The sequence below is a fragment of the Argopecten irradians genome, chromosome 14 (genome assembly GCF_041381155.1).
Source record: "Argopecten irradians isolate NY chromosome 14, Ai_NY, whole genome shotgun sequence".
NCBI lineage: Eukaryota > Metazoa > Mollusca > Bivalvia > Pectinida > Pectinidae > Argopecten > Argopecten irradians.
The window spans coordinates 6,539,551-6,559,061 of NC_091147.1; the positions used below are offsets into that span (position 1 = coordinate 6,539,551).

The window sequence follows — 19,511 nt, forward strand, 5'->3', positions numbered from 1 at the left end:
GTAAATGTTCTGTTTGGCCAATATCGAGTGAAAATATCAAAAGTGATACCCGGTATTTTCTCGGGTGAAAAATACTACGTATACCTTCATTATGAAATCTTATATTTCACTCAGAAAATTTTATTAAATTACCTTCAAATCTAAAACAAATTCAAGTTCCAGTTTAAGGAATAAACATATTCTTATGTACGATAGTCAATGTGGGATAACGTTAGCAGCACATCCTCACGAACGCTGTGACGACTTTATATAACATTATTGTAAAATAAGCATCAGTTCAGACTTAGTTATATTGAATAATTATAACACATATCGTATGAAGCATGTCTATGACGCTACATGTACATGCAACGTTAGGATCAAATTGAATTGATTATAGTTATTGTAATTTCTATACTAATTATGATAAGTCATTATATTATATTTACATTTTCTCTGCAGTTCTACTAAGTAAACTTTCCAAGCGCAGTTGGCAGTTATATAGACAATGAACTTCATTCGCTTATTATGACGTCATTATCATTTTGAAGTCACATACATTGTCGTGCCAGAATTGACGGAAAACGGCTGATCAAATGGATGTTCCATCATAGCGCGCTTCATGGAATTTACCTCATTCATATTTGGCATTCATATTGCCTTCGAATGCCCACTGTAAGACGTTCAAAAATTGAATTGACTAATTTGTATATTTTCTTATCTTATTTAAGATAATCCACCATTTTGAATTACTATTTACATACAATAAAGTAATGACAAGTTTAAATCAAAATATAAAACATATAGTATGGATACAGCAGCCGCGGAGAACTCCTAAATCTCAAAAGTAAGGGGGGTGACCCTCGGATTAATAGCTAATATGGACTTTTCAGGTCTGGATCCTATGGTAGGAGGTGTTTCCTTCATGGCTGCTGCGTAAAAACTTTTTTATTGTCATATGTTACATATATCTGGTTATTCACTTTGTTTGTACCTATACACATTGTTACCTAATGTTTATGAGTTAACATACATAGGCATTCATTGACTATTTGTCAATCTTTTATCAATTTATTACTGAAATACAATTTTGTTGAAATTTAATTTACATGTACTAAAAGAAAAAGAAAGAAAAAAAAACTTCCGTAGAATTCAACATAATTAGCGAACGGTTAAAAAGATATATTATGTAATACATGTAAAATTATCTAAAACAGAATAACTTTTAAAACAAATTCAAATTCAAGCGTCATGTTAATAAAACGATATCAATTGTTTTCGCTTTGTATGTAGAGACTCGATGATTATGTAAATACAAATGACATATAAATGGAAACGTCATTCATATCCTAACAATATAAGTATGGTAAAAATGGGAGTCAAAAGAAAAATGCTGACAACCTTCCCACGTGTGATAATTAACTGTCGTGGCGCTACTCTAAATCCTGCTAGCTGTCAATCTGTCGTTCAATTAATAAAAATCGCTGTGGCGAGGAATGTTATGACCTATAAACTGTAGACAGATCAAAGTAAAGTAATGAATTAAGTCCTCTGGTAATCGTTTGTGGTAAATCTTAATTCGTCAGGTGTCATCCAAATGTAATTCAATGGAATCTAAGACACTTCACTGCTATATTTAATACCGAAAGTATAAAAATATAATCTGTTGGAGGTTACATACCAAACCAACAACATAATTTCCTTAAATATATTGTTTATCTATTTATATGCATTAACTTCATACCAAAGCCCGCTAGATTCCACACTTAGTCGTAGCTCGCAGAGCGGGTTTTTGCGTTTAACTTTATAACAATATGTCTTTATTTCTTTTTTAAGCACTCAAGAACAATATGTTATCAGCTCAGTTTTGATTGCCACATGGAACATTTTTCGGATGTTTAGTTTTTAATTTATTTTTCGACACAAAGAGATTATGTAAATATTAATGAGATGTAGTGATTAAGTGTAAGTAATACCATTTAGACAGGGCAGGATAGAAAGAAAGAAAATGAAAGTACTAATATATTTATAAATAATATCTTTGTATTTTCTATTGTTAATTCTATATCATGTGATTGTTTGATGTTTGTCTTGACAAAGGGCACAGTCTCCCTTGAAAGTTTGACACTTTACATATAGTGTGTCTTCATTGATGGAATTACTTCCTCGTCTTTATATTTATGTTATATCAATTGTTTATACATGCTATCTTATCGAATTTGTTGTGTACTAGTTAGTCTATGTATCAAACACATTTACCAGTATCATTATAGTATCACTTAGTGTAGTAAGTTATATTTGTAGTGAACTGTGAAAGTAACTGTCAGTGATGGTATGAGCAGTCGAATCCTTCATATTTGCTTTGTAAGTCCATGATGAAGGAAAAGTTATAATTAAACGCATAGTTTAAATATCTGTGATGCGCAAGCTGTTTATGATAACTATAATTTGGTACCCGATAGAGCCTTTAGATTAAAAAAAAGAAAATATATTTTTTCAGGGAAATGATATTGAGGATTAATTCAAATAGGATATGTCATGCAAAAAAGTATTTATTTTGAACGCTTATTTTTGGACATGTTGATAATACACTTTTTTACGAGTAGTGTACGTAATTATGCGAGAATATTTACAAGTGAACTCCAAAGAATGTTGCGTCTCCTCAATTAGTAAGCTAATAACTATTATTGGACAATCAGCAAGTGTATGATCACCACTGATGGTCTATGACCGTAAATAGAACAAATGACATGAGTTTTATTAGCGCCACCTAGCCGCCAGGTATGTATACTGTATACCTGTACAGGTATATCGTCACGGTGCGCTATTGTTCATGCCCCGAAGGTTAATTAGCTTCATCGCACGTTCTCGGGGCCCCGGCATGTTCTACATGACTGACTCCGGTAGTGAGACAATACTTCTAGGAACGTTATTTTCTCAACGGTGGACTATGCTAAGGTTGACTGAGTAATGTGATGCTGTCAGTGTAGAAGACAGGAAAGTTAACAGTTTTATCAAAATACAACTACTTGTGATTTGGTGGATCAGACTAAGGCGTCGTGTAGAAGTACTGTTATTGACAATACGTTTGGTATTTCATTGATGACATGTGATTTGTTCGCTGATAACAGGTATTACCTGGATTACACAGATAGAATGATGGATCCTGATTCTATATCCCTTCGGATTTACAGATTAAATGAAGGAAGAATGGATAAATATGTACAAGAACGGAAGGAATTTAATATTGTTTGTGATTAAGAATCCTCGATTATGGAAACACCGGCCTGGGTAAAACGTTTTGATGACGAACCTGACTCACGACATACCTCATGTGGTATAACGCCAAAACATACGAACACTACAACGTGGAGTATAGGCAGTTTGTCTGACCAGGATTTGGTAAGTTAGGGACAGCAGAAAACGAACCTTGTGTTTTGGGTTCTATGAATGAAATTAAGGCAAACAATTAAATCAACGATATGATAACTGTAGAATAATATTGTAATAAGTTTATTGTCTTTAACAAAATAGGGATATCGATTAAACACTAAAAAGGAACGGCAGATAGAATATTCACGTACTGTTCCCATTTCCGTCGAGGTTTAAATGAAAACATATTTTCTGTGTTTTTTAATCCACTTAGTATTTTTAAAACGTGTCCAAATGGTTAAATTTATTGGGTGAATTTAGAAGTAATCTTACATGATTATTTCTGAATGAATAAAATGTCGACGTTGTTTCGATGCTGATTAAGAGGGATACAGTGTTTTACATCTCCGGTCATTATCAAATTGGATAATATTTCTTCTTTTTTATGATTTTAACATTGATAGAAATTAAACTCGATGTGAGCACAATGTAATGTTCCATTTGTGAATAAACATACCTTTACCGATGTTACTACATGTATATGCTAATGGACTATAGTAAGCATTATGGCCATGGTTGAGGTACTTTACTGGTAAATATGCACATTGAGACAAAAAAACAATATTACAAACCGTCCATGGTATATGTAGGTAGGTTGTTGAGCAGTGTAATGGTAATTACTTGTATTCCTGAATGGGTTGATATTAACCCGGAGTCCGATGTGTCTGTTCTGAAGAACGAGAACGGCGGTGAATGGATGATAAATGTTATGGATCTTAACGTTAAGCACTGATGGTGAAACTCAAACATAATAGATGTTAAATTCGAATCTTTATATTTACGAAATTATGGATTTAATCAAAATTAGTGTTTTGAGAAGTATGGTTTTGTGTCATAGCTAAGCATCGTAAAACCAAGTGTGTTTTTAAAATAATGATGTATTTCGTAAGGTTAATGCTAAATATGATTATTGATGGACAATCAAAGTACACAAAATAAAAAAGACTACATGTATATGTAAAAACGATGAATATTCCAAGGTGATCCTCCAACATAGTAAGCAATTAATTAAATCATCCTGGTCTTTATCACACACTGTACCGGAGTTGCTGGTTCTGTTTTTAGCTTCATGCTTCAGTGAAATAGCACTATAAAAGGGCAAGATTTATACTATTGCAAGGTGACCAAACACGAGAATACCACAGCCTCCCAAGACATACAAACATCAACACACCACAACATACCGCATATATGGTCCATACTTATATGACCATGAGACGTTAAATATAAAACCGAACTAAATAGTCCTGTTGGTCAGGCCTCCCTGCACAATTGTTAAAACATTGTGTGACGACAGTTTGGCAGTATTGCACCTATATTGAAATTATATGTACCATAACTGTGCAAACAATTTTGACACCCTGTTTTTTGTGAAGAGGTCACATAAAATTAATATTGTCACTGTAAAATGTGACATAAAATGGTAGACCACAACTCGGCTTCCTGGTGTGATTGTGTGTAGTTTTTTACTGAACAGTATAAATGAATATCTTGGTTTTTGGCAGTACAGCCAAGATTCATTTTGAGTTCTTACATTCGGTTACTTTGTGGTTAATAACACATAAGAAGGTTCGCGAGTATGGAAATTATGGCACATGTAACTTTTAGGAGTTAACATACATTTTATTGATATGCCTTCATCCTTTACATTGTTTGAATTTATTGAGTCACGAATGGAGAAAATGAAACCTCCAATTAAATCAGACAATCATTTCGATAGATACATTGTGTATTTAGGAAAACAGAAATCATGAATATAAATTAGATATTATAAATTATAGAGTCAGCATTATAATAACAAGCCCAGTGTAAAAACAAGTCAAGTTTATCAACATGTATCCTTCCTGCTATAATTTATATACTTATTATACACAGAAATGGTAAAACAATGCAAATATATACATACGCATATCTCCTCAGCAATGTGTAGTTGACAGACACGAATCATAACTCAATACTAGTTTTACGTAATCTTATAATACATTCGTGCCGAGTTTCATTTTTAATATCAACAGAAAATTTTAGAAATACCATACCATATGTTTTTGTGGGTTATATCTATGATATAGTCATATTAGCTTGTAGACTTCGGTTATACAATTGAATTATAAAGATATCCAATTAACGTGACGTGTTGTTGAATTATGATAATGTCACTTTGAGATAAATTACCATATACAGATCTTCCTGAACAATGGGTCATTTATATTCATGCTTTAAAAGTCAGATGCCGTTATATGTACTCGTGTCTAGTGTGTGTACAGTATGTGGAAACTTCGTCTCAATGACAAATTATGCTGAAAGATTTCATTTTCGAAACTGTGATATGAGGTCAAATCTGATAAAATCGCCAGATATACGTGTAGAATACTTATCCTTATCCCCAGGGCTGACCATTCACACCAATACAATATCGACACTGTACATGTGTTTCCGTCAGAGCTGAGTAAGAGTTGACCACAAGCGTATTATAAGGTCAGGAATTCGCTCATGTGTATCTGCTTGGTACGCCCAGCACGGTTCATTGTACTGCCCAGTTTCCGTGTGAAAACCTGAACATATGCTTAATTCAACTGCACTGTGTTTTAAATACATATTTCATACTTTTCTTCCTGAGCGGCAACATTCCTATTGCTAGTGTAATAGAATGAATTACGTCAGGCAATTAATGTTCATTAAAGAACAAGTCCGTTAATTAACTAAATGAGCATAACTGTAACCGAACTTTCTAAATAACATTATCATCCAAGATATATCAACATTACTGGGTCAATACATTCGTTCAGTAAGTTATTCAGCTGAAGACATTATATATCAAAATAAAACGAAAACTGATCTTTAAAACGTTATGGCAGAAGCCTTTATATAAATACTCACATGATACCAAGCCGAAATTCTATTCTTGTCACCAAATTCTTTATATTGTAGTGGCATTTTGGGAGCGGAGGGGTAAACTGGTTGACAACATATTTAGCTTAAAATAGGGCGAGTGGACGATTACTAAAGCCGTCAAATGATTAAAAAAAACATACGTCAGTTCAATCTTTTATCTATTGATAATGACAAAAATATTTGGAAATTATGCATATTATATTTATAGGAGTAGTGATGATAAGGTAGATTGCACTGTCTGTCCACTGTTCTGACTGACCTAATGGTGATTAACAATCGATTGTAAGATTGAAGGGACATGTCTGTCAACGTTCGATTATAAGGTGTGTTATGTACAGTAGGTAGGTAATGTCTCCTTCAGGTCGTAAACCGATATCGGGAGAGGCGTGACCCCATCTCCTAACTGACAAGTATATGTGTTTGATTGCGGTATCCTCCCACCTAATGAGGATGACTCCCTCAATTTCCCTGCCAAGTCATCGTTTTGTACCTGATTGTCAGCTCGGTGCATATATTTGTGTGTTTGAAGCCTGAAATGTTGTGATGGATCTTTCTGTATGTATAATATCATAGTTACTTTATTGCATCAGTTGAAAGTCAAATCATATAGCTAGATGTCACCTTATCAACTTCCTGTTAACCTTTTATGTGCGAACAATTCGGTGTGGTTCTCCTTGATACCAGGTTTTTGTATGAATCAATTGCAAATAAATAAAATATCGTTCATTATAGTACAGATAGATGTCAGTAAAATATATGCATTTCCAACGTTCCTTAAATAAGATAATTTAAAAATCAATTTCAAAATGAATTGATCTCTTTGTATCCATGATATCTAAACCACAATTCAAATTTCAAAAATAAAAAAAAAAAAAAAAAAAAAAATAAAAAAAAAAAAAAAACGAAAAAAAACGAGAAAAAAAAACTATTTTTATAAAACCTTGTTATCATTAGTCATTTATAAAAAGTAACTGCTTCGTCGTGTTCATTCCTGACAATACGTTCTCTCTTTCACTCATTGATAGTCATACATTGTAAATAGTATGTACTCAACGTCATCCAATCATCTCATACATTTCACATACTTTTAGTATATTTTATCACCAAATGAAGATTCATTCGTTGATGTGTTTTATATGGTGGCATATTTCTGCCATCGAGTTAATTTAGGTCGACTTAGGGTAACTCATCTTTGACTAGACAAGTCGAGTTATAACATAACTTGTTGAGATATTTATGTCGGTAAGATGAGTTTTAACACGACAAGTCCACATATTCATATTGGAAAGTCGAGTTACAATATAAGTCGACTTTCCGTGATGTAAGTCGACTTGCCGACATAAATATCTCAACAACTCATGATATAACTCGACAGGTCGACACAATTATCTCGGCAAAGTTACGTTACATAACTCGACCTAAAATAACAGGATTGCAGAAATATGCCACCATAGTTTTAAACTAGTTATTTATAAGTACCACTAGACTGACCACCTGATTATGAAAATTATCACTAACACCTTGCATGATAATTTTTGACTCTGCGACATTCAATTGCAAACTAGGGGGAGATAATCTAGTATATCGTGTGGTGGCCAGAGTGAAGTTCCACTACAAGGAAATGTTTCTTATTTAGTCGAGATTTACATAGCATATATACTTTTCCTTACCATTTATAACCATATAGAAGATCATTTGTTGATATGGTTTAATCTTGCTATTTTAATATATATCTACAAGGAAACATTACCTTAATAAGTGGAGAGATAAACATACTGTTGATACCGACTAGTTAATATTCAACATTCCTGCCACTGACATTTTGTACTTGGTGAATGTCAGCGTCAATGACAGCTAGACCACGACTGTGGCTCCAGGTAAGGCCTAAATATAACTTGGGGACGAAGCTTATTGTGATAAGCCTTCGTATCTTCTAGGATGTTAGTCTGTAAAAGGACTAATAATTTTACCAAATAAAGACTGAGACAAACATCTCTATTACATCTATTGTTTTACGATGTTATGTATTCCATGTGAGGACAAACGTTACAATCTTTTTGATAAAGCGATATTTTGTGTTTTGTGTGAGGGCAAATTATATTTGGTGATAAAACTTGTGTTTTGTCTGTTTGCTGGAACAATAAAGAAGATAACGTAGACCCCCCCTTACCCAAATGTTCCAGTCTGAGATTATGACACAAGATTTTACGTCAATGTAATGGATAAACAGAAGGACGCTTATCCTGAAACAAATACGATTTGTTTTCGATGTATGAGATAATGTATTGTAGTATGAACATAAGAACGGTTTAAATCAATCATGGTAAAGATACTTTCTATTTGTACAGCATGAACGGGTTTTTTATTGAGTGAAATGTGCCTTAATTTCCATACGAGCGAATCAAGAAGAGCCTATAATATTTCATTCACCACCAACAATTACCATTATTTTGAGAATAACAATACTTACAATGCATAGGTTTTAATTCTACAAGTACAAATTAGTGCTGAAAATTATTTATGGAAGTATTGCTCATCTTGTAAAATACAATGAGTAGATATGGGCAGATTATGAAACCAAGTTGTGATCTACATTTTATATCACATGTTTGCAGTGTTGAATAATTATAAAATGATTTATGTAGGTATGTTTCCATCTGAACATACATAAGACATAACAAAACAATAAGTTTTCAGTGCATAAATTATGTGTTGTAAGTAATGGTTATATTACAGCTTACGTTTTCTTTGGTCTAAATATATATTGTATTTTTCATCCGAGTGAAAAAATCAGTTTTCGTTCAATATTGACTTATCATGCTACAGCATTTACAGTGAAATATATGTACTATCTAGTATCAGTTGGCTTGGTTTAGACCTCGAACAGAGACGTTAAATGCAATAAAGAGAATATTCCTTGTTTCTTGATAAATAACAGTTATATTTCATCTTGCGAAGTGAAAACTGACATTTTTCACTCGTGCTTTGCATCCTACTCTATCAAATATAACTGTTAATACCCTCTATATAACTTTAAACTGGCTGCAGTCATTGGAATCTTTGAGTCAATTAAAAATACATAATTAATTGCATCGACGATAATTGTATCCATTAATCATGTGTTATTTTAATTGATTGTGAATGTGTCATAATGTTTACAAATTTAAATTACCAGTTATTGTATATTCCTCTAAACATATTTATTTATTTGTGAAATGGACAATACATGTTCATCTTAAATTTCTCAAATACTATGTGTATCGAATATGTGTAATTGATAAATGTGTTAGACATTAAGTTATTTTTGAATTAATTTCAATATATGTTATAAAAATATTCAAATTAATGATATCATATAAGAAATACTCAAATTTTCGATATTATTTATGGCATACTTTTAACTGACTACAGTTAACTACTCTGACTAGTTCTATATCAACCATCATTTCATCGGCATACTCCAATTCTATACGTGTTTGCTATTTTCATATTTGATAATGTTAACTTTCAACGTCATAAACTGTATTTATGAGATATAATTTTCTAGTTTCAATTCATAACCGCAGCTTTTGATATCTTGACCTCTGATCGGCGTTGACAGAATATTTCTTTCATACCTACAGGTGTAATACTGGCTGGTCTAGGGTAATACACTCATGTCGCCTGAGGCTGTATGGCATGGCTACCCATGCAATAAAGCCTCGTGACGTCACAGCGTCAACAAAATTTCTATTTCCTCGGTAAAATTTAAAAATTTTTCACAAACTTGACTGATTTAACGGATTTTTTTGTTGAAAATATCACGTATTTTTTTGTATGAAAAATTGACTTTCAGCCGTGGATTTCTTCGAATTTATTTCAAAATGGCGGGATATTATAGTTGTAAAATTGCAATAAGACGTCGATCGCGAGGTATGAAAGAAAAATACTCTTTCATAAGTGGATATGAAGGATAGGGATATTCTACCCTCGGTATCACAAAATGTTGCAAAACCCTCGGCAAACCTAGAATTTAACTACATTTTGTGACCCTCGGGTAGAATATCCCTATCCTTCATATCCACATATGAAAGAGTCTTATAATCTACCACGTACATTTTTTATTTTGCGTCTATTACTTTTTAAAGACTGATATAAATTTCCGTCATTGCTATACAATTGTAACATCGACATCCGCGCGCGCTCTCATCTATTCCAATTCGATACTCGCTTATTAATCAATAAAGCATATAGGTGTACTTTAAAGTGAATAGTCGGGCAAAGAAAACCAGTCTAAATGCGTTCATTGGCCTTCCAAAAGTTCTCACATATTAATACGACGGTCAAGTTCTGCTTAGTTTCCCAGTTCTGACCATTAAAGTAAAGAAAAGTTGAAAGCATTGAAAGCGAGGCTGTGTGGAAATGTAACCACGGACATAGTGAGCCGGGAGGACGTTTTAGAATTCCCATACTTTAAATTAATTTCTTCGTACGCAGACAGATTTTGACGAGAGATTTTATTTTTCCATTTCATAAGAAATTATACTGGATACATTTACACCATTTTTACCGACTTTAGCCATCCTTGTCCGACTGTTCACTTTAATGTCATTACAATGTAAGTGGTACACATGTATATAAACTGTTGAATTTTAACGTTGATGCAATAACACAGACGTAGCAGTGTTAGAGTTTACGTAATATAGGTCGGGTACATGTTATGTTTCCGTATTCGGCCGTATCGTAACATATATACAATTTCGAATAGTTGCATGTGCATTGATTAGATAGATTTACTTATGAATAAGAATGAAATTCAATGACGGATACCTTGAAAACCATTTTAAGCAATTTTTTATCGTAATGGCTTGAGGCCTGTTGTAAAACAATACAATGCTTTAAAACCAATTGTAATTAAAACGTATATTGTTTTTATGTCATATTGCATGTTCAGCAATTTACACTTAGAACAATTGGGTTGTAGTTCTGCTTACAAAATACAACTGAATGTCTAATGCACTGATTAAGGTTAGTAATGGATGGTTGCCCGTGTTTGCATTGTCTTAACTCTGTGTCCTTGATGTCATTTCAGAGATCGTTACATCACTCGAACACCTTCTCTAATGACTACTGTGATGGGCTGTCCACGGACAAGGAGTTTTCTGGTATCAGGACGATTCCGTCGGAATGCACACTGGCGGAGGAAGAAAAACGCAGGAAGAAAAGGAGACGGCCATTAGACGACACATCGGGCTATAGTACGACATCATTGAGTGAAATGTCAGAGTTTGAAACTAACGCTAAACGAGGAGAGCGTAGAAAATCTTCCAATCCTCACCAGCATTTGTATGTAGGCAAAAGACGTGAATCTACGCCTGAAAATCGTAGTGATAAAAGTAAAATTTCCACCTCTAGGACTAGACGTGAAAGTGAAGTGTCAAAAACTCATTCTAGTAAACATGTACGTGAACTCTCCAAAGAGTCCTCGCGGACGGATTTAGACAGAGCAGGGAGTAGGATTCCGAGAGCTCATTCTACTGCGGAAAGCATCGGGAGTTTGCATAGTGGCCGCAGTGCAAGGAGCAATCATACTCACCGCAGTACCCATTCAAAATCACATACTCATACATCACAGACAAAACGTGCGAGTGTTACAGAACACACGGATCCCTTCGCCTTTATACAACCTGTACCCGAGTCCTTTAGTACTCGGTTACGGAAGACATTGAGGCCCTGTATGGGGGTGATGATAATGCTGATTCTAGCCGCCAGTCTAGGTGCTGCTATTTACTTTGCTATTGAGTTAAAAAGTAAGTTTATATGACATGATAGATTCTTAACTATATGTCTTAATTAACATAATAACTGTAAGGTATTTAAGTTTAAAATGAACTAAAGAAGAACACAGAATAGCAACAGCATATCGTTATTCTATAACTTAATGTGATAAATTAACAGTGATATCATGCTGAAAGAGATATCATTGTTTAAAAAAAAACATCCGTTATGTTATGTTCATTTTACTATCTGTAAATTTTCATTATTTTTTAAACTTTGCAGAAACCCATGAAGATGAAATAGGTAAGTCTGCCTTCTCATATACCACTAACTAATAACTGACCATCAATTCATTGTTATTACCAGAATAATGTAATAAAGCCACGCAGTTTATTTTCGTTTTATAGCCATTACAAAGCTTGAAATGACGTAGGATAATGCAACGGTTCCTCAAATATTCCATTACAGTCATATATCATGATATCACGTATAACTCGTCTATCCATGCATGCAGTAACAGTCGAGGTCAAATTCTACATTGCGTGGTAATTTTGGACAGATACGTCGTTTGTTCCCCGAGATATCCAATTTTTCTCTGGTATCAAAATCTGACATGCACTAAAAGGCTATATATAAAGCAGATTAGAAGACACGATGAGACAACAAACATGCTTTATATAAAGTACAGTATACTCATTAATAATGTACTGTAGTGTCAGCTCATACACAAATATAAATACACCATCACATAACCTGAGAGATGAGAGTTGTCAATTATAATGTTTTTATTGTCTTTAGTCGGTTGGTTTGGTGTACTATTCAAGACTAAGGTCATTTAAGGACGGCCTCACATGCATCTGATGTGCTGTGTGCGTGAATGGCTGTGAGTTTCGGGAGACTACGGTATTATGTTTGCATTGTATTTTAATGTTAAATTGAAGCATTGTCACGTTATCCTGATAACATGTTAGCTTTAAACAGGTGTAGAAACAACCACTTTTATAGACTGGTCGAGTAGAATGTCGTACGGTGCATGTATGATTGTTATTGACTAGTGTGTGAACGCCAATGCTCATATTATGTCATATATCGAGCCGACTTATTAGCACAGATTTAGATATATTGCTGAACGTCAGCTAGTTTAATTCATTCCAATGTTCCGTGATATTAGACATGATATTTAAAATTTCATACATGTATGCGTACTTTGAATGCCATTAAGTGTAAAAAATGTTTTACCATAGGTTACATACAGATAAAAAGATGTTGGGTTTGTCACATAATCATTGTTGTTAAAATGGGTGAAAACGCAAACATCGACATCTCGTATGTTTAACCTCGTCCCTCCTCAATGTATGTTAACCCATCGGAAATAGCTGATAAGAAACATTCTATTTTCTGACCTTCAACCCTAAATATCGCGTCTTTTTTATTTGATTTAACAAACCAATCGCTGATGCCACTCAAATCATATTATGTAAAACAATATAGTACATGCTTTACCTTTTTGTGTCAAATCACGGCTGTTGTGTTTAAAGGACGTTTTTACAAAAAATGAAATTTTTGATTTGTCTATTTTGATGGGAGAAGATCATCACTTTTCGAGTCAAACTGCTGTATTGATGTTAAAACCACACGCCCTCGCCTTCTTGTCGTCAATTGGGAAATCGTAATATATTTATCAACCTAGTATTACAATCTCACACAGCTCAGACGTATTTATATGAAGGAGTACCTATAAATAAACCTTTTTCAGAGTATATTTAGAAGTATGATATATTTTCCTATGATACTAAACTTGTCATTGGTCCCGCCTGCACGCATCTCACCAGTTGACACCTTCCGCTCAAATGTAACATAACACAACTAGTCACCTATATGTGTACTAATAAGTATATTTTAAAGATAAACAATTTAACGATGACACATAATAATGTAGGTTCCAAATAAAAACTGATATCTGCGTGTTTGGTAAATTAATACTATATCAAACAGTAGCCATTTCTAATGCTAGGGTGGCTGGTCTATTCATTAACGAAGCATCTATGAAAAGTCCTTGTTTTTGTCTATGGCTTTATAAATTTAGTTGTAAAGCATTGATATCTTATTCAATATTTTACTTTGGCAAATGACTGTGTCGCTTTTGAAATTTCCTGAAATGTTCTTCGTGTATGACTTCATAATACCCGACGTACAATTCTGTAAGGTTATGCAAAAAGTAACCAAAAACTTCTTATCGATAGATATAACTGTAACATATGAAATTAAATTACACAACAGTTCGAGAATAAGCTTGAATATGTTATCATGTTAATATATGTGATATTGTTGCCGGGACACGAGGCGTGCCGACATTGTCACTTTCTGTGACCTCGGGGAGGAGAGATATTAAATCATCAGCCTTTTTAATTATAAACTTAATGCCATAGGTGAATATGAGTATAATTGTTACACATTGTGATGGAGAAAGTCATGCTGAAACTATCAAATGTATTATAGAGTAAAACGAAAGGTTAAAACTCGAACCGCTGTATAGATTGATTAGAAGAAAGACGTGCATAGTTAATTGTTGTGTACATTGCTTAGTAAATGAAAGAGCAAAACGCACCATTAAATTACTAAAACGTGGAAAACGCATCGATCTTGCATGATTACTTTTGAAAAGCGGCTGAGAAATGACATTTAATTAATACTTTTAAGTGTAAAGATACGCATGTGTAAAACTCTCTGAGAAATAAATCATAACGAAAACATCATTTTGACAACTTGTCTGTTTCATTTAGAACATAAAGAAATACTAAAAGAGTTAGATAGCATAATACAAAGACAGAATGTTGTGTTTATTCCTATAGTGTTCGTTACCCTGAGGGTCTCTTTACACAAAAAGTAGTGATCTCCATCCAATGTTACGCCTCACGGAAAGGCGAGTAGCGCCTCACGGAAAGGCGAGTAGAGACTTTTTTGTTTCATTTTAACATATAACCACTTTGCATATATTAGAGATATAGGAAATTCTTCCCTAAGGAAACTAATTTTCGTCATTTCAAACATTGAAAACCGAAAGTGCATTGCGTAATGATTAAACATTAAGAACATCATTTTTTCTTCACAAAATTATGCATACACCATCTAACATATTTAACTTTCATAACATACCTTAGCGTAACTTTAGGGAGTACAGAAAACCCTTGGCACATACAGGGGGCCTCTCCCGATTGTAACAATCTCTATGATATATGTACAAATGTGTATTGTACGTCTCTGATTTTGCAATAATTTACTTACCCTGAAATATATTTTTATTAATTCAGAAATGTTACGTGCCAATCTAGCAGTAAAAATAAAGAATACAAGATACGGAAGGCCACTTGATGAACTGATGCAATCGGATTTCAAGGGACTAGCCTTAGATTACTGTCAGCAGGTAAGCTGAAGATATCTATTGCATAAACATTGTTCTAGATGGTTTACAATAATAAAACAATTTGGGGATATTGTTGTCTACTGTTTGAGTAATACATTATACTTCATATTCATATATTTCAAATATCCAATGCCAAAGATAGATATAATCTACATGTACACTTGTATTTAGCAACATTTAAATGCTAAATGCTAGAATGTCCCCAAAGAATAGAAAGAATGAGGTACCAAACAAAACTTTTAATATGTTTTAATCATTCTCATGTATTGCCAAGAAAATCAATTTGAAATACACCTTTACTGCATATAGCTTAGCTACGGATGATCTAATAAAGGTGTATCATTATATCAAAATCATGTCTTTTTCTAATGAAAGTATAATATCAGAACGATATAAACAGGACATAGACTTATCGCAACACTATTGATTTAAACAACCTTGCTCTTATACGTATTCTGAGTTGATGTTAGGCATTAATCGTACATTGGATGAACACGTAATTGCTTGATTAATACGATGTAACATCTTTTAATTTGTTACAGATGGATCGGTATTATCAGCGAAGTCATTTTAAAACAACATACAGGGGGTGTGAAGTTATTTCGATCAAGTAAGTGAGAGATTTTTAAGGATTGCTGTATAAATATTGGGGTATGATGATTATAAAAACTTTAATACCATATCACACTGAAGCATCAGTCATGAAGACCACAATAAGGGAGGACTCATTTATTTTTGTGATTATTTTTATACGTTTTGTATAGGATTTAATAGATATTTTCTATAGTGGGTTATAGAACTACACTCAATTACTTAGGCATTTCTGAGGATTTACTTTGAAGATATCGCCCATGAAATATTCCGTTTATGTGATGAGATGTAACGTCGATTTTCGTTCATTTTTTGTAGAAACGACAATATAAATTTCACACTATTCTTCATGGAGAAGGATGCAACCAAGAGAGATATCATATCGGTGATAGAGACAGCGGTGCCGAAAGTAGATACGTCAGGTCAAGGAGAAATTGTAGAGGATAAATTTGAAATAGAACTAGAAAATGTCAAAATAAAAATCGAGCACAAACGGACTCCTGTTTCATTTAGCAAATTAAGTAATATACCACCTACCGCTGGAGATTTGAATGATAACATAGCTGGAGGTGTTTCAACAGGGGGCGCTGCTGAAAGGCCCACTTCTAAAGTACAGACCACGACTACAACAACGACAACAACACCAACAACTACTACAACACACAAACCAACCCAAGCACCACCTTCCAAAACAGGTACGGAATAATGGGTATTGCTGCTGACCAGTTCAAGTTTTGAACATATGTATTGATATAAATAAAGATGAAAAAGGGGAAGAGTGACTGGTACTAGAATTCTTGTATTAACAGTCTTAAAACATTTTTTGTCATAATGTTAATTTTCATTAACTACTACTTCGTATATAAAAATGTGTTGTTCTGGGGTCATCTTCTGTCAATGTTGCTCTTTTTTCCGAGTATGAATTTCATTTTTTTTTCGCCTTAACAGATTTAGCGTGGACGCCATGTGCCTTTAAGAAAGGCTCTTTCTTCCCCCATCCTATATCATGTAACAAGTATTTCCAATGTGAGCACGGGAATTCTCGACTTCAAATATGTACTGGAGATTTACTATTTGACGTCACTTCCGCTGTCTGTGTAGAGGATAGAGCGAATCTGGTTTGTCCTATCGCCGCTGATGCTCCACCAGCTCCTCCGACTACCCCTACTCCGGTCAAATCTACGACCACAGCGGCAAGTGTCGTCAAAAGGACAACGGAAGCAGACACGAGTAGCGGTGTCAGCTCCAAAAACAATTCAATGACGTCATCAATTTACCCATCACGACCTGGTAAGTTTGAAATAAAGTTAAATATTTACGTAATAAATTATCTCCTTTATCAAGTTATAGGTATAATGCTCAATGCATAATAATGTTATCTTTTATCAGAATATATGTTTTCAATACTTGTTTCAGTATTAACCGTACTGACGATTATTCTTTGTATCATTCAGTTTCGGCCTGTCGACATTGTTTTGTCAGTCTATACTTGATATGTTAATATGTATTTGTGATATTAAACCAACCGTATCATTCACAACAGTTTGCTTTTACGTTGTTTCAGATTATTCGAGAACACCGTGTAAGAAAGGGAAACCAGGCCAGTTATTTCCACACCCTGAAAATTGTCTGAAGTTTATTCAGTGTATCCGACCCAACGAGGGCGTGGTCCAGAAATGTGCTACTGACCTAGTGTACGACCCGGAAGCCATGGCCTGTATATTCCCGCGGAATCTAGAACTACTGTGTCCAGACCTTGTTCCCTGTGACGGAATAGTCAGGGGCTATTTCCCCCACCCGTTCAACTGTTCTAAGTACATACAATGTGAGTCCGGCAGTGAGGTTATACAATCATGTAATACCGGCTTGGTGTGGGACCCGGTAATTAATTCATGTGTTTTTAGGACTCCAGCAAGCATTTGTCCGACGGCTACCAAACCAACGTGAACGTAGTAGTTATTTTCTTTTATCAATCACAAGAAATCGGCGAAGAATGGGATACCATTTATACATATGGAAACAACAGCTGTTTTTTGTTAACGTATAAAGAATATAATGAAAACATTGCGCCAGAGTCAAATAGATTTGATAACTGGCAGTGTGCAGCATTGTATTGAAAGCCATCGAATTAGATGAGGAATAACGACACCATACATAGTCCATTGTCATTAATTTGGACATATGGAGATATGTAGCGGTGTATATTCTTCCAAATGAATGATAAAAACAGCAAGTAGATAAAGTATAATCCTAATTTCCCTGAAAACAATAAACGGATTAGCACTCGGAAAGCCTCGTGCTGACTTATCTGAATCTTCATTGGTATGCCTTTCTACTTTAAAGACTTATAATATACAATACATTTCTAACGGTTAATAATTGATGAACGTTAATGTGCAACATGTATAATTGGAATATTAACGTCAGTCGTGTTGGATTCCAATTAGTACAGTGTGTAGAATCTGAGAATGAAAAATTGTAATTGTGTTGACTAGATTAATGTTTTTGTCCTTTGTTATTCACCATATAAATGGTATTTCCTTAACAATCTGTTAGCCTGTATGTCACATATTTAATTAAAAGCCTACTAATTAAACGTAAGTGCTAACCTATTAGTAGGAAATTGATAGCTAATGCCACGTTGTTATTAAGTCAAGCAAACTGAGAACGTGAGTCTGAGATGGAATTTTATCATTGTTTCGGTTTCTTAAATTCATCATCTTTCCCATGGATAACATCAGAAACATTTACTACAATGTACAAAAAACAATGGCAATTAAACGTAAAATCAGCTATTTGATTCAAATATGAAAGAACGTCACCCTGTATATATGGTAGCACACCATACATGGTAACCCACTGTACATGTATATGGTAACCCACCATATATGGTCACCCCCCATATATGGTAACCACTATATATGGTAACCCACTAAATATTGTAACCCACTATACATATATATGGTAACCCATTACATAAGTATGTTTATATATGGTAACCCACTATATATGGTAACCAACTATATATGGTAACCCACTATACATATATATGGTACCCAACTATATATGGTAACCCACTATATATGGTAAACCACTATATGTGGTAACCCAACATATATGGTAACCCAACATATATGGTAACACACCATATATATATATTACATCAAATACATGATAAGTATGTGATATAAAAGCCATAACATAACATTGAGTAAACCCAATGGCCTATAATGCTTACAATGACTATTATATTTTCATTGCTTTGTTTCCGTAAGGAATGAATACTCAAACTAAATAAGTGATTTCCTTAAAGGAACAATAACTTATCGTGCGTAATATGTTAATGTTGTCGTCACATCCTCATTTATTGTTGTATCCCATCTTTGTGATAGTTTGTTGTGCAGTATTTGTTAACACTTCATTATTGACAATCTCA

General features: G+C 33.9%; 1 protein-coding gene across 1 annotated transcript; it reads left to right on the forward strand.

The window, feature by feature from the left end:
* Positions 1-2,851: 2,851 nt before the first annotated feature.
* Positions 2,852-18,395, forward strand: LOC138307486 (uncharacterized). Its single transcript, XM_069248262.1, has 8 exons — positions 2,852-3,381; positions 11,375-12,092; positions 12,343-12,363; positions 15,372-15,484; positions 16,027-16,094; positions 16,394-16,770; positions 17,024-17,365; positions 17,640-18,395. The coding sequence occupies exons 1-8, from the start codon at positions 3,253-3,255 to the stop codon at positions 18,020-18,022; spliced, it is 2,151 nt and encodes a 716-aa protein (XP_069104363.1). The 5' UTR covers positions 2,852-3,252; the 3' UTR covers positions 18,023-18,395.
* Positions 18,396-19,511: the final 1,116 nt, after the last annotated feature.